This window comes from Thamnophis elegans, chromosome 1 (assembly GCF_009769535.1).
Source record: "Thamnophis elegans isolate rThaEle1 chromosome 1, rThaEle1.pri, whole genome shotgun sequence".
NCBI classification, from domain to species: Eukaryota; Metazoa; Chordata; class Lepidosauria; order Squamata; family Colubridae; genus Thamnophis; species Thamnophis elegans.
The window spans coordinates 24182894-24199217 of record NC_045541.1 but is presented as its reverse complement, the minus strand read 5'-3'; the positions used below and the strand labels follow the sequence as shown (position 1 = coordinate 24199217).

General features: G+C 35.6%; 1 protein-coding gene across 2 annotated transcripts in view; it reads right to left on the bottom strand.

The window, feature by feature from the left end:
• Positions 1-16324, bottom strand: part of OLA1 (Obg like ATPase 1) — a 104561-nt gene that overhangs the window by 38054 nt on the left and 50183 nt on the right. For both annotated transcript variants that reach the window (XM_032224682.1, XM_032224673.1), the window contains exons 6-7: positions 10788-10868; positions 10449-10546 (exon numbers count right to left, since the gene is read on the bottom strand). In XM_032224682.1, coding sequence (XP_032080573.1) covers positions 10449-10546; positions 10788-10868 — 179 coding nt within the window. The remainder of the gene's footprint in view (positions 1-10448; positions 10547-10787; positions 10869-16324) is intronic.

The window sequence follows — 16324 nt, the reverse complement described above, 5'->3', positions numbered from 1 at the left end:
GCAAAAGGCTTCTATCAGCCACATAGGTGAAGATGAAACATTTCTACCTACTAACACACTAATTCTTGTGTGTTGAAAATTTGTTGAGACTGTTCCCCAAAGCCCAAGTTGCGATTACTTTGGAGTCAGGGATAAGGAGAAGAGAGGTTTTTTCTATTGTGGTATCCATCCTTGGGAATAGTATTCCCTCAGAAATCCGATTGGGTACAGCCCTGTAAGCCTCTCCGCGAGGCCTGAAAGGTTTCCTCAGTCAATGGGGTTAGGGATGTGGATGTGTGGCAGAGGCCACCCAAGGGTTATCCCACTTTTATTTTAGTGGTTTTAGTTTTATCTTGCCTACAAGGCTATATGTGTTTTATTTTTATTGTTCTGTTTTTATGCTGTTTTTAATTATTGTTGGCCACTCAAAGTCATGAATTTAAGGTAGACAAGCATAAATTGTAAATAACTAGTACAATAGGCAGGCAGGAAAGAAGGAAGGAAACAAATAAATAGGATATAGAAAGGGGTTTATAGCTGGAAATTATTATCTTATTTAATAGCAATAGTTAATAGCAATAGTTAGACTTATATACCGCTTCATAGGGCTTTCAGCCCTCTCTAGGCGGTTTACAGAGTCAGCGTATTGCCCCCAACAATCCGGGTCCTTTATCAACAGAATAATAATGCTGCCTAATTTTCAAGCACTTCTCCATTATGTTAACAGACTGAAATTAATTGAATCCTATCAAAACCGCTATATAGAGTGTGCTTTTCCAAATGTCAGTGGATATATTGAAGACTAATTTATTACTTAATATTATTTTGTAGGAATTGTTAAAATCTTTAGATATTTGGACTTAAAGAACATGAAATTTAACAGCTTATTTGCTTTGCTATTTTCATTGTCTTCTTGCTTCATTTTCTTCAGTTTTGTGGGAGAAGCTAGCCTCACCGTTAAATTCAATTTCGGATAAATTACACCTTTCAAATAAGTCAAATCTTTATTTATTTTTCCCAACGGAGACAGTTATTTATATAATATTAGTTTAACAGCATGAAGGTATTTAGTTCAGTTCTTCTATAAAGATTTTTGAGATTTCTATTATATATTTCACTCTTACTGCTATTTTTCTACAAATCTTTACTGGAGGCAACATTTTATAAATAAAACTCAAATTAACAATAATAATGAATAATGTCTTTAAGTAAAAATCCACAAAAATATTCACATATTAAGCAATGATAAACTGAAGTCACGTTAGAAAATCTGAATGTGTCAAGAAGTTTGATGATTACGGCTACAGAAGGAAACCAAAGCAGGGCAGAATTTCTTATGAATTTCTCCGGTTACTTTTTATAAATGCTGTCTTAGATGACAGCTTAATGTGTACCACATGCAATATTTATTCTTCTTTAGTGTCAGACTGTCTAGCCGTCCAAAGGAATACAAAGAATGTCACTTATTAGGATAAAAGCACAAGGAAGGTAATCAAGGACATATGTAACATCAGCCAATCATGCCGTATTTTAACATTCTATTCCATTCATAACAGTTCAACAATTATTTGCTTACTAATAACTTGCCTTCAAAGCCTGTTTGTGTTCCCCATAATGGTGGTTTGCATTTATTTTGCTCTTTAGAATTGGACACTTGCTGTGCCATGCATGTTTGTCAAAACTTCGTATCATGTCAGAAAAAGCTTAGCATATCAAATCATTTTGATCTGCTGCAAACCATGAATAGAACAAGCAAGTTACTCTCTATTATCAGAGCAAAGAAATAGCTGAATATCAAAATCACTCTCAAATACTGTACATATAATATATTGCTTTTAAAAAGGAAAAAGAACTCAAGAATGAAGAAAAATCTAGCCAATTAAAAATTGTTTTAATAAATATACCCCAATATTGCCATTTGAATTATTTACATATTTGTATTTAATAATAGAACTCAGAGAATATACTTATTCATATTAATTCAACCACTCAATTTGTTAAGCTATGTTATAAAAAATCCAAAACTGACAAAGTTAAATGAAAGAGGTATAAAGGGAACTAAAGACAAATGTTTCTCATACCATTTTTTTTAATTAAGAAATCAAAAGTATAACTGAAATAATACATTGCATTCTGTTTTTTATATATTTTTATTGGTGTAAGCCAGGGCTGTCAAACTCCCGGCCCATGGGCCGGATGCATCACGCACTGGCCATGCCCACACCCGGTTTAGCGAAGGGGGGAGGTCCCAATATGTCACATGATGATACTGTGACAGCTTGAGTTTGACATCCCTGGTATAAGCAATCCAGAATCATATATTTTAAATAGGCTGCTGTATAAATTAAAGACATGCATGCATGCATGCATGCATGCATGCATACATACATACATACATACATACATACATACATACATATCATGCTAACTGGAAAATTAATTCCTAGTCATATTAACTGGAAATGCTATATTGTTTCTGTACAGAATTCAAAGATTATGCAATCATTTGGTATTAAATCTATTTATGAAGCCTCTACAAATAGTCCTCACAATTACAACCATCAGAATGTCCTCTGGTCATGTGATCCCAATCTGGACGCTTAGCAACTGGCTTGCATTACAAAAGTTGCACTGCTCTGGGGTTACACGATCACCATTTGCAATTGTTCCAGTCAATGAGGTAAATCAGATTCGTTTAATGACTTTGGGATTTGCTTCATGACCATGGAAAAAAGATTGTAAAATAAGGCACAACTCGCTTAACATTCATATCACTTGGCAATGGAAGTTCTCGTCGCAGTTACAGTTTAACTTATAATGGTAATAAAGCAAGTCACCTATATTACTGACCTGATTTTACAACCTATTTTGTGGTGTTTTTTAAAGAAACACCATTGTCATAAAGCAACCATCATGGTCACTGAGTGAAGGCAAACCAATTGTTCACTGTACGCCAGCTATAACCAGAAGTAAATGTTTTCCAAAACATCATAAAACGTGGTCATGTGACCTCAGGACACGGCAAATGTCAGGCAGTTGCCAATGGCTTAAAATACAATCAAGTAAGTGACTGAGGGGAACCGCCAAACTTCAGAACCAGGTCATAAGCTTCCTCCCCCTGGGGTGGTCCATTGTACCTTCAACTGGTCACTAAGCAACCAGTCATAAGTTGAAGATCACTTGTATGCAGTGATGCAGAATTACATACCCACATATACATATACCCTGTGTTTCTCTGAAAATAAGACCGGGTTTTATATTAATTTTTGCTCCAAAATTAGGGCTTATTTTCTGGTTAGGTCTTATTTTTGGGAAAATACAGTATTAAATGCATCCGTCTGGCTGACAATCTTAACTTGGGCCTATTTTGGGGGTAAGGCTTATATTATGAGCATCAGGAAAAATCATGCTAGTGCTAATTTTCCAGTTGGGTCTTACTTTAGGGGAAACAGGATACATATACATATACATATACATATACATATACATATACATATACATATACATATACATATATATATATATATATATATATATATATATATATATATATATATATATAGTCCTTCCTTCCATAAGACATTCTATTGTATAGGTAGGTTGCCCTTGACTTACAAGTATTTGTTTAGTGACCATTTGAAGTCACAACAGTACTGTAAAAAGTGACTTAGGACCATTGCAGCATCCCCATGGTCATGTGATCAAAATTGAGATGCTTGGCAACACGCATATATTTATGATAGTTGCAGTGTCCCAGGGTCATGAAACACCTTTTGTGACCTTCTGACCTTACTTACTTAAATGCAGGGATTCACTTAACAACTGTGGAAAGAAAGGTCGTAAAATGGAGCAAAACTCACTTAACTTTTCGCCTAGCAACCAAAAGTTTGGGCTCAATTGTCATCATAAATAGAGGACTACCTGTATAAAGCTTGAATAACTTTATTATTTTTACCAATTAGGACACTGTTCTTGATTAAGCTAGCCTGTTCCTTCCTGATTACTCAGGAAAGTATCAAAAGAAGCCACACAAACAACCCATATTATATCCAGCCAAACAGATGTTACTTATATACATTTAAGCTTGCCAATTTAAAGCAGATCCAAAGAGCAAAGTCTGTATCTCTGTATTCAGGCTCCAAAATTGAACCAACCTCTGGGAGAAAGAAAGGAGTCCCAGAGACCCACAAATCATTTTCAAGTCCACAGTGTGTACCTGAGGATGTCTTAAATTACCATATTTTTCAGAGTATAAGACGCACTGGAGTATAAGATGCACCAAGGTTTTGAAGAGGCAATTTTTTTAAAAAAGTAGGTAGATAGATAGAGGGAGGGAGGGAGGGAGGGAGGGAGAGGGAGAGGGAGAGAGAGAGAGAAATACGGTAGGTAGGGAGAGAGAGAGTAGGTAGGTAGGCAGATGTTTCCAGGTGCATTTATCCATGTGCTGGAGAAGGAAATCACTGACAACCTGCAGCACCTATCTCTGCTGGCACAGCACTTGATCAATGTAATTCTCATTAATCGCTCTAACTAAAGAGCTTTCTGAAAGGGGCAAAAAAGTTTTTGCACTCTGCAAACCTCCCCAAAACGGCCCGTTTTTCGCGAAAACGGGTCCTTTTTTTCAAATAAAAGGCATGAATAGCCTCGGGGGGGGGGGGAGGCTTGCAGAGTTCTCCTGGGGGGTGGGGGCCAAAAAAGAGCAAAACAAAACGGGCTGTTTTTTTGTCAAAAAATGCATGCATAGCCTTAGAGAGTGCTTAGAGAGTGCTGCTGGGGCCTTTGGGGGGGGGGGGGGAATGGCCCATTTTTTGCTCATTTCTGCGCTCCCCAGCCCCCAGGAGCTGTCTGAAAGCCTCCATAAGGCTAGGCACAGCCATTTTGGTGAAGGGGCAGAGCTTCGGGAGGCAAAAAATGATATATTTGATGCATAAGACACACACAGATTTTCAGCCTCTTTTTTGAGGAAAAAAGGTCCGTCTTATACTCCGAAAAATAAGGTAATGGCTATGGCATAACAATGTAGAAGAGACCCTGAAGACAAAGAACCAGAAAATATGCTGGAGCCTTGACTTAGGTTCTTTAAAGGCTTTCCAATCCTCAATAGGGGGGGGGGGGCAAACCATTGTTTTGGCTTAAGATTATATTACACATTGCAAAGCTCAATTCTACTCCAAATGTTTTTTAAAAAAAACAGACTTGTCCCTGAAATATCCTTTTTCTCAATTAGAATTGTTCACTTAATCTATTTTCCCAGTTATGAAGAAGGGAGGTAGGAAGCATGCATGATTTTGCATTGGCACACCAAACAATGAACACCAAACCACAATATAAATTCCACATGTATTTAGGAAAAACAACTGCACTTGGTAAAGATGAGCCTCACTAGAGAATGCCCACTGACACGACACAAATACTGAAGCCTGAAGTACTCCATATCTATAATAAAAGTCCCTACCTTTATTATTTTATTTTTTACTGTCTCAGTAGTTCCTATGATAGAAAGACACCATCCGTTTTCCACCAAATGCTGCCATTTTAAACTTACATATGCTTAAATAAGCTTTAACTAAAGAACAGTGGTCATATTTTAGAGTATTTGATTGCATTTTGATTACTATTTTAGATACCTGACTTATGTTTTTATTTTTGTTTTACAGTAGTAACCTCAGGGAAAAAAACAATAAAAAAGTAAAACTGACATTGATTGGAAATTTCTACTGCAAGCAAATGAAAAATACAGACATTATTCTCAGAAAGCTTTTCATTTCACTCTTTATAATAAACCTATATAAATTGATAAATCTAATCCAAATATTTTCCAACAAAACATAAAGGATAGAAGACAATATGACATATATAAGGGATCCTAAAGTTATGGAATGATTCAAATAGCTACACAAACTAATATAAATGGACAAAAAGGCAGTGTAGCAATGAAATTACGAATAGCAAACTCTCTTACTGTCCACATGTAAAAGCTATTTATGTAGAAGTTCTCTTAATTCAATAGGACTTACGCCAAAATACAACTATCCCCATAAGAATAGAAGTAAATGTTGAGTTCCAATGGAAACTGAACAGCATTGGCATCTTAAGACTTTTTGCTGCAAAGGAACTGACAACACAGAAATAACAATAGCATTTAGACTTATATACTGCCCCATAGTGCTGGGATCTCCTACCAGGTAGGAGATTCTACCTCCTACCTCCTACCAGGTAGGATCTCCTACCAGGCTGTGGCCATTGGGAACTGGGCTGAGAAGCAGTAGACAAGCAACATTCACGCAAAACCATCCCCTCTCCCCTCCTCGCTGTCGCCAGTCCGCACAACCAAAAGGGTTCTTTGCTTTACTGGGCAGTTTACAGAGTCAGCATATTGCCCCCAACAATCCTGGTTCTCATTTTACCGACCTCAGAAGGATGGAAGGCGAAGTCAATCTTGAGCCCCATCAGGATCAAACACCTGGTTGCAGGTAACACTGCATTCTAACCATTGAACCATCAGAACTCCATGATCACACATCAAAAGAACTCAATAATAAAGCAACATCTCAGTAATAAAAAGAGGATTTAACAATATCCAGAATCAGTATCACAATTCTGCCCCCCTCCGCCCCCCGCTATCAGGTCAACCATACAGCCCCCATTAGGCAGATTCAGATTCAGATACAGCCCCCAATGGCAAAATTCATTCATTCATTCATTCATTCTGGAGAACAGTGGCAAACTTTATTTATTCATTTGTTTGTTTATTTTTGCTGGCATTACTGCCATTACTTTCATTTGCTCCCCTTTCTAATTTTTAAATCAACACAGAGAGGGAGAGAATGCAAAACGTCAGACTTGGTCAATGATGAGCAACACTGTTGTTTCCAAGATTGCCTCTAAGTTCTACTGAGACCTCAAAGGCATTCCTAGAAAATCTAAAATCAGAGAGCCAGAAATAGATGAAATAATGTATTTTGTATACGTATAAATCATACAATTTAATATTTATATATCCTGCGTACACAAAAAAAAATTGTGCATGGCAATAATCCCATCAGACAATCACCAGAAATCATGACTTTTCAAAATATGCAGAAATAGCCTGCATAGATTGTCTCTGCTGCATGTCCTCTGTGAAATAGAATACTTTATCTCTGGAACTTGGTCATAGATCATGAGGAGGAGAATTCTGTTTGCTTGCAAAAAAAACATGACCAAGATCTGTAGCTGAAGGAGGTACATGTTATATTGCTGTATAGAGCTTAGCCATAACAGTTTAGGCTAATGCCTGAACAGAGAGAGAATGTTTTAATATATATTCAGGACACCCCATGTGGCACATCTGCTGCCTGATCCTATTGTTGCAGAAAGATTTGAGTCCTCCCGCAGAGTATTTCTATACATGCAAAGGGAAGTCTGCATCTTCTCTATCATCTCAGCTACCAAAACACTTCTGAGACTAGTTTTGCATATTTTGCATACAGAGACCATTGACAGAATCAATCCCCTTTTTTTCCAAATACACCTCAAAAATCAGATCAAAATCTTAAAGGTCAATGATTTCTTATACGAAAAACTATTATTTAAATATTATGCTCATCAGCCGTGGAAATATGTATTTGCCAAGTGCCTAATTACATATATACTCTATCTGTGTGTGTGTGTGTGTGTGTGTAAGCTATTTTGAACTTCTATGATTCATATATGCCATCATTATACAGTTTATGAATGAATTCATAAACTTAATTGCCTAATATTGAATAATACTTTCCATACAACCCTTCCTTTATATTAAATTGAATGAACTATTCATCTGAAAATGTACCATTATATTAGAAATCTCAAACTATTACAGCAGCATCCAGTTTTATAAAATGACCGTAAATATGAGTGTCATATAACGATTCCAAAAGAAGCTACTGTAGTATCCTGCATAGTTTGTTGGGCAGTAGTTTTAACAGCAGATCAAAAGTAACTGCAGTACTAATTTTTAACCAGGTATTTAATGAAGAATTTCTTTTCTGCATTCCTTATTCAAGAATGCTTTAACTTGGTTTAAAGAATAGCAATATTTTAGATGTTGCATCTGATTCTTTTATATATCCGGATTAGTGCCATTTGATCATAATGTAAGCCCAAGCAACACAGCTGCTCCATCAGCTTCTCTTCAGAAATAAAGTCTTAATCATATATCAACTGAATGACTATTTTAATTTTATTAATATTGCAAGTAGGCATTCCAGATTTTATATCTTCCAAAGGTCACTATACCTCTTCAATTACCCTAAACTCCTATCGTTCCCTGTTTTCTTCTCCCCTAGCATTGAACAACGATATCCTATCATTAAAATGTTACTGTGATGTTAACGGTAATTAACGTTTTTCTTTGTTTAAAAAGGATAAGCTTCAGATGCACATTCTAGTTTTTGAAGTTTTGCTTATGCCCAAGTACACTTCAAGTATCCTCTTGATATTCTTGTAAATCCTTCCGAAAGATCTTATGAAAATGTTTACTGCTCCATTCTAGACTCTTCTCTATACAACACAAACCTAAGGAATCTTTGTTTGTGTTAGCCAAGCCACTAATACTTTTCCAACTGAAGTTAAGAATATGAAGCAGAGGTCACTAATTAAAGTATAAGACTAACAAAATATAGTCTTAATCACTTGCATTTCTCTATACGACCAGAAATATTAACAAATGACACCTCATAAAATACTTCGAAATAAAACATGTACTTTAATGCAAAAACCTACTGCATACAAGGAGGGTTTCAAGAGCAACCCCTCTGCCAGGATGAAGGTAAAATGGCCATCATTCTATCTTCAGGCAATGGCATTCCATATCACACTCATAAATACATGACAAATACTTCCTCAATCATTTTTTACAAGCAGGGATGCACAGGGGGTTGTCAATGGCTAGCTTGAGGGAAAATAGGAACAGCAGGCGGCAGAAGCTGTACTGAAAATGGTTATGTGGTAAATTCTCTTCTGTAACATCACTCAACTATCCTACCCTTTGATCTTTCAGCTACAATTACATGAATATCCACGAAATCTGGATTAAAAGAACACTACAACCATCACTGGTACATGAACACAATACTATTTCTAATATTAGTTCATAATATAAACATAATATTTATACATTTTAAAAAACAATTTAGGCGGTATATTTTCTAGTCAACCTTCACCACAGTCAGTTTTATATATACGCAAAGATATTCGTGTGATTGGTGTCAGAGAAATTATTTAAAAAAACCATAATGTCTAACTACTAGTCTTTATTGTGCAATAGTACATCTATTGGAAATTCCCCAAATACAGAAATGCTCATCCATTCAGCCTTTCCTCTTTTCAAATAAATGTTGACATATATTGTCATTGCAGCCTTCAAAAAAGTTTTCCAACAATCCTAAATTTATATTTGTGTGAAACTGAAAAATGACTCCTGGAGCACAGTATTTTGCAGCTCAACAAAATCTTCAGAGTTTTCTGAAGATTGATTTAATTTTAAATAATCCATTATTAGAAAAACTTGCCAAGTTTGCATCTTGAATTATTAACTATAAAAGTTCAACTTTTCTTTTTTAGAATATAGGTGCATTATAACAATAGCAGCAGAAGAGTTCTGAGCTGAAATAATTTCACAGAATATATCTTATAACTTATTGGAGTTAACCATCTGACATTAATTATTGTTTTGGCTTCTAGCCTGTGAATGTTTATTTTTCAGTTTAAAGTCTTCTCGCTCTTTGATACCATATGGAAATGAGAATGTTTAATGGGAAATTGAAACCATGTGCATCTAAGTACTTAATGAAGTACAGGGAGAGTAAGAGAGTATGTTTTAAAAGAATTCTGATACACTGTTCTGGATACTTTTACAAAACAAATACAACAATAGCTTAATTTTTCTTATAACTTAGCATACAATTGCATTTATTAAAATAATTAAAAACTGCTTTAATTGATGCTTTATTTTAATGCAATAAATTGCATTAAAAAAATAGATGCAAGCATCTATTGTTCACACAAAATCTCATCTTTTTAGGACAAGTTAAAGTTCACTGCTTTCAGATGTGAGAATTCTAATATATCATTGTGTTTTGGATTGGATCTTGATCCAAACACTGCTTGACAGATAGCCATTGTCAGTATTATGAAAATTTATGCCCTGAATTGGACAAAGTACATGAAATATTCTAGTACTGAACAAATAAGAATCAAGAAACAAAGATGGATTTTGTAAAGCAACTAATGGTCCTATGACCAATATATTCTATAACCAGGCCAAAAAAAATAATTAGTAAGAGGAAAATTGATTAAGTTTAGTAAAGTTCTCACTTCTATTGTATTCCATTAAGTATGGTATATTTCCAAAAATAGCATTAAGTAAGGAATAGAACACAATAATATCTTTATTAACCAATACTAAAGTTCCCTTGGAAATTATAATTAAACTTTAGAAAACTCACCATTTGTTTTTCTTTCTCATGTAATCTTTTTCGGAGAGGTTAATCAAATAGATCATTGGTTTAGAAGTTAAAAACAAATATTTGTTGAGCACTTCAATCTAAAAAATAGCAAACAGAAATTATGTAAAATATGCAACTTTGTAGTGTCTCTCCCCACACCCATATAGATTATATGTGCAAGTGGGAAAAAAGTATACTTATGGTTTGTAGATGAAGATGATATTAATTTGCTAGAATTAAATTAAAAAGTTTATATAAAAATCTGGTGCACATATATACCTCTCTGTTTGGGTTTTAATGGGAAGACACTAGAATCTGAAGTAATAGTTATAAACTTGCCTCTTTATCATTCCAATCATGATAGAAACGGACTGGCTTTTTTTCATCTATTACCCAGCTTTTGATTTTGCACATTATGTCCTGTTGGAATTAAAAAGAAACAAAAGACATTTTAATATGTTATAGTCTGCTATTTGTAGGATTGTTATTTCTCGCAAGAGAGGAATTTTAGTTAGCAAAATATAACAAATCTTCTGAAATGTGATCTCTATTTGAATGGCAGAGCCCAGAATATTACTAAGCACAGAGGAGAGATGTGTGAGAAAAATACAAATTACACTCTTCCCTTCTCTGTGGAATTTAAAAAAAAACTGTAAATTTAAAACTGCCTTTCAAAGCTTCATGTTGGCAAAATAATTAAGCATCCTATGGAAGCAACCAAAACATATTGCAAAGATGCCCCCCCCCCAAAAAAAATCCCGAAATTGAGCTGATTAGTGAAGATCCACCCATCAAGGTATTTGTTCAGATGTCCAAAGGCCATCATCTTACACATTAATTTTTTGCCCACACCTTCTCATCTCCTCCAAAAAGCGAATCCTGCCAAAACTTTCATTACACAATGGCAAGAGCCTTGCACTGGTGACCTCCAACCAGCTGCGTTCACTTTCAGAGCATCTCTCCCTGCAGGAAATCTAAAGGCCTTTTAGTTAGCAAGCTAGTGTGCATTCAGAAGGAGTAACTGCAGGAAGAGCCCCAATGTGCTTTGTTTCTCTGGCCTTTCTTCACAGAAAGATTAATCATCTGTGAAATGGAAACGGCAAACAGCAAGTGACACAAACTGAACCCTTCAAGCCTTTCCTCATCAGTTTTGTGGTTCTGCATCTGAAAGCTGCGTGTGGCAAGGTTTGCCTTACAGGCAGGTGTTAATAAAAGCCTCTTAGGTCTGAAAGGTCAAACTAAGCTCTTCGAGAAGTAGCACGTTTTTTTTTTTTTTTTTTGTCAGACGTAATTTACGGCCAGGTTCTAAATGCTGCATTTCAGGAAAATTAACTTGAATGTGATATTCCATTAAAGAATTTAACACCAATTTCTAGCTGCCAAATTTTAAGGCACACGTCAATAAATAGGTCACATACATATAAATATATGACCTTAGTATTTAGTATACTAGTCTCCCCAATCATGCAATTGCTTCAGGTGGAAAAACAAGACGAAAGCTCTTCTAAATCTCAGTTCCTGATTTGTAACTCTCCAGGAACGGGACTTCCCACAGATTTTAACAAGAAAGGGGCAAGCTGAAAACTTTTAATGAAATATAACATGTTCTGCCTAAGAATAATCACTTTTACTCTTCTATAACTGATTTTCACTCATAAATGTTTTTAAAGTGGCTAATGTAACACCATTTCCTACAAGGAGGAGATCAAAGTGCTATATTACAAATGCATTATGATTAAAAAAGCACTGTGCAGCCTTGCTATTAAATGTTCTTTAAACCCTAAAAGGCTTCCCATAGATCTCACTTGGCACTGCATATACAACCTTTGACAAGTAATGTAGACCATTTTTATTCATTGCCTAAAATTGTAGGCAATTATGTGCGTCACACTGGCCACCTGCAAGTTCTGAATGCCTGCTCCAGTTGTCAGAGCTAAAAACTAATGTCGGAGGGGATTAATCTAAAGGGAGAGAGTCCTCTTTAATGGCTACAGCAGGTGAAATGGCCCAGCTGGTTACTATGATGAGTGGCCAGAACAGCTTATGTAGAGACATGCAACAAGATTACACATGTAAAAATAAAATAAAATAGGTAGCAGAACTATGTTGTCTTTGGGGCTTATCAATGTTTTATTTGATCAGTAAATAATTCACTTAAGTTTAAAATGTGCATTGTTTTACCCTTAGCCTTTTCTTCAATATTAGAATAATTCCGCTAGTTAACCCTGCTTAACTACTGGAGGAATTTTATACTGATTCAACTTTAAAACAGACACATAAGCATAACAGCTAAGATTCTAAACTCAACAGAATAAACAGGAATCTCTCTTGTATGTACAATTTTTACTTTCTGCACAAACAAAAGGCTGTGAGAGTAACACATCCAGCCTTTCTTTCAAATTTGTTTAAGAGCAAACACGCTTTATACTTGGTCTCTAAACTTACACTGTAAGAAATTATAGGACCATATTTAAAAATAGATACATTTAACCCTATGATGATTGTGCATGTTATTTGAATCTATGTTTCAAGCATGAAAAAAGTCATTTTCCTCAGGTTCACCCATTTATGCTATTCATTTCCAAACTACAGCAGAATCATCAACAATTACCACATGATCCAAATCCGCAATGCAAAAAAATGCAAGATTACCAGGATAGTTTTTCATATGAACAATCATTTATTTATCATAAAGAACCAATTTGGTAGATGTGGGTTAACCAGGCCTTCCTATTATAATCCTTTGTCTTTACAGCATATGTACACTTCCAGTGTGATGAAAACGTAGGCTCCAATTTTCCTCATGATGATAAATATTTCTTTAATGAAACTTTTAACATTTTGAAAATTCTGTTTGCGCATTCTGAGAACTGACATAAGCGTGGGATGGAAGAATACCCTCATATCAGTTCATTTATCTCTTTTCCTTACTGAGAAAGCTTATTTCTATTTAAGCAGCGTGTTCATGAATGTAGACTTATAATATAATATATTATCCAGTAAAGTTGGGGAGGATAAAAATTAAACATTATTAGATTGATACGCTTATGCTTGTATTTTAAGAATTGGTTTTGTATTTCTTCATGTTTTTACAAATATCTTTAAATCACTTTTTTTTAAAAAATCCATATGAACCTACTTAAGAATGCATCCATTTGAAAAAATCTACAAGTATGCCATATTAATTGCACCTGCTATGTAAACCTCTGATTCATTTCTTTTTCAAAAGTAATTCAACTGAAACATCTGAGTGGATGGAAGAGAAATGGATGTTGGGATTCAAATGTATTTTTGTTTTAAGAAATTCAATTATTTTGCCATGCTCATGAATATTTTTGAAGCATGATGATTTGAGAGCACACTCCCTTACTTTGTTCAGAATGGGAGTGGTGAGAGGGACACTGAACATTTCTATTTTCAGAGACAAACAGATGTGCTTCTTGAAAAAGAAATCTAATAATTTATATTTTTTTTGTTTGTGTGTGTGTATTATTTTTTATCAGCACAAATGCAACCAACATGCATGCATGCATGCATACATACATATATATATTGCACCTTCTCAATCTGGCCTATGACAGAGTCATCCATTGCACAATGAATTAATTTCATGAGACAACACAATTTTAAGACAGAAATATTCTAGTGTGGTGTGGTTTTCCTATTATCAAAGTCTCTGTTGGCATGCTAGCAACACCAAAGAGTCGAGATAGGAAGTATGACTGCTGCCATTCAGGTGTCATAATTTACCATAACAAAGCCTTTATGGAGACCTAAAAATCAAGAGCAACACTATTTCCCTCTTGATTTGCAGGTGTGCTTCATCAACTATAACATGCGAAACTGTCTCAGTATTCCAGGAGAAGATTACTAGAAAGAAAACGATGAAATATTCATATTTATAAATGCATAACCTGATCTGCAAAATGATCACTCGTTTTATCACATTGACCATAATGGCAAACAGGATTCTAGAAGAAACCTTTTTTTTTTCCTAATAGAAGGGTTTCAAGATGGAGTATGAATCATGACTTTTATACTTCTCAAGCACAGAAAATGATGGGCTTTAGTGGTCATTTACATTTTTCAAGTGTCCTGAACTTTTAAGCACTTGGATCAGAAGAAGAAGCAGAGTTATCATTTAACAAGCTTTTTTTTAAAAAAAGTTATGGGGATTATAAATTATAAAAAAGATTATAGATCTTATGTTGAGATATTATAGATCTTATGTTCAGATATATACACACAAACACACACATTTTTTTATCTATTGCTAGCTATAACTTTAGGGGTGTATTTAATGCAACATTGAGATCATTAATGCATAGATTTCTGATACACAGCAACAAAATCATTTTACTTGCAAGGTGATATCACTTGCAAGGTGATATAAAATCATATTTGTCATGCAATGATTCAAAGATATTTAATCCAGGAATACACTTTACTGCATCCTTACACCTTCAAGAAATTAATTTCATGAACATTAAGTAACAATACAATAGTTCTCTATTCATTCAGTCTATTTCCTGCCTTTTATTAAAAAAATGCCAATACCATGAGGATGGACAAATGTAAAGCATCAGTAAAACCAATAAAGTAAAATTCAGGAAGAATGCCCAGGCTATATTCCATTCGTTACAGTAGATTTATGCCTTGCACTAAAATGTAAATAGTACTAAAGAAACGTACACACACACACACACACACACACAGCACACTTAAGGAAAATAAACACAGTCTACAACAGTTCTTTCTTCAAACTTTCATTTCTAAGTATTCTAAATACTCTCCATTACTGAATTGGGGTCCCTATGAAAAAGTGAATGAGAAGAAGACACTTATGAAAAACAGAGCAATTAAATAACATTTCCCCATGTCTAGAGACATAAAGAGTATAAAGATATTCTATAGTATCCCTGCGCACAAAGGAAAAACTATATAGCTCTCAAATGTAAAGAAAAACCATTTCTTCCTTCAAGGGAAATGGTATTTATTTTTATAAGAGGAGAGAATACAATCAAGTTGTTACATCCATACCTGTCTTTCACTAATCCTTAAAGGGAGTTGGAGCTATATTGTAAGAATCATCCATTTACTTGACTCTAAAAAAGTATTACCTATAGCGGTGATGGCAAACCTATGGCATGTGTGCCACAAGTGGCATGCGGAGCCATTTGTCAGGGCACACAAGGCAGTGCACTTTCAGCTAGCCAGCGCACATATGGGCGCTGGCCAGCTGACTTCGGCCTTCTTTTGAGGCTATTTTTCGCCCTCAGAGGCTTCCTTGAAGGATCCAGAGCGTGAAAAACCGGCCCTACGAGCAAACAGGAAGTCAGGTTCCTGAAGGCTCCGGAGGGCGAAAAACGGCCCTATGGACAAACCGGAAATCCATTCCCAAACTTTCAGTTTGCCCATAGAGCTGGTTTTTTTGTGCTCCAGAGGCTTCAGAGAAGCTCCTAAAGTCTCAGGAGCGCCTCCAGGGGGTGGGGGAAGCTGTTTTCACCCTCCCCAACCTCCTATAAAGCCTCTGGAGCCTGGAGAGGGCAAAAAAAGCATGCCAAAAATGGGGGGAAGCACTGGTCATGTGTGCATGCACGCTGGGGTCATGCCCATAGCACTATGGGTGTGGCATGTCTACGCATGACACCCCTGCGCTCCCCCCTCTTTTGGCACGCGAGCCACAAAAGGTTCACCATCACTGACCTATACAGATCATCCTTGACTTCCGATCACAATTGGGACCAGAATTTCCACTGCTAAGTAAGGCAGTTGTTATATGAGTTGTGGGGGTTTTTTTTGCCATGGTTGTTAAGTGAATCACATGCTCTTTAAGCAAATCCAGCTTCTCCCACTGACTTAATTTGCCTGATGCC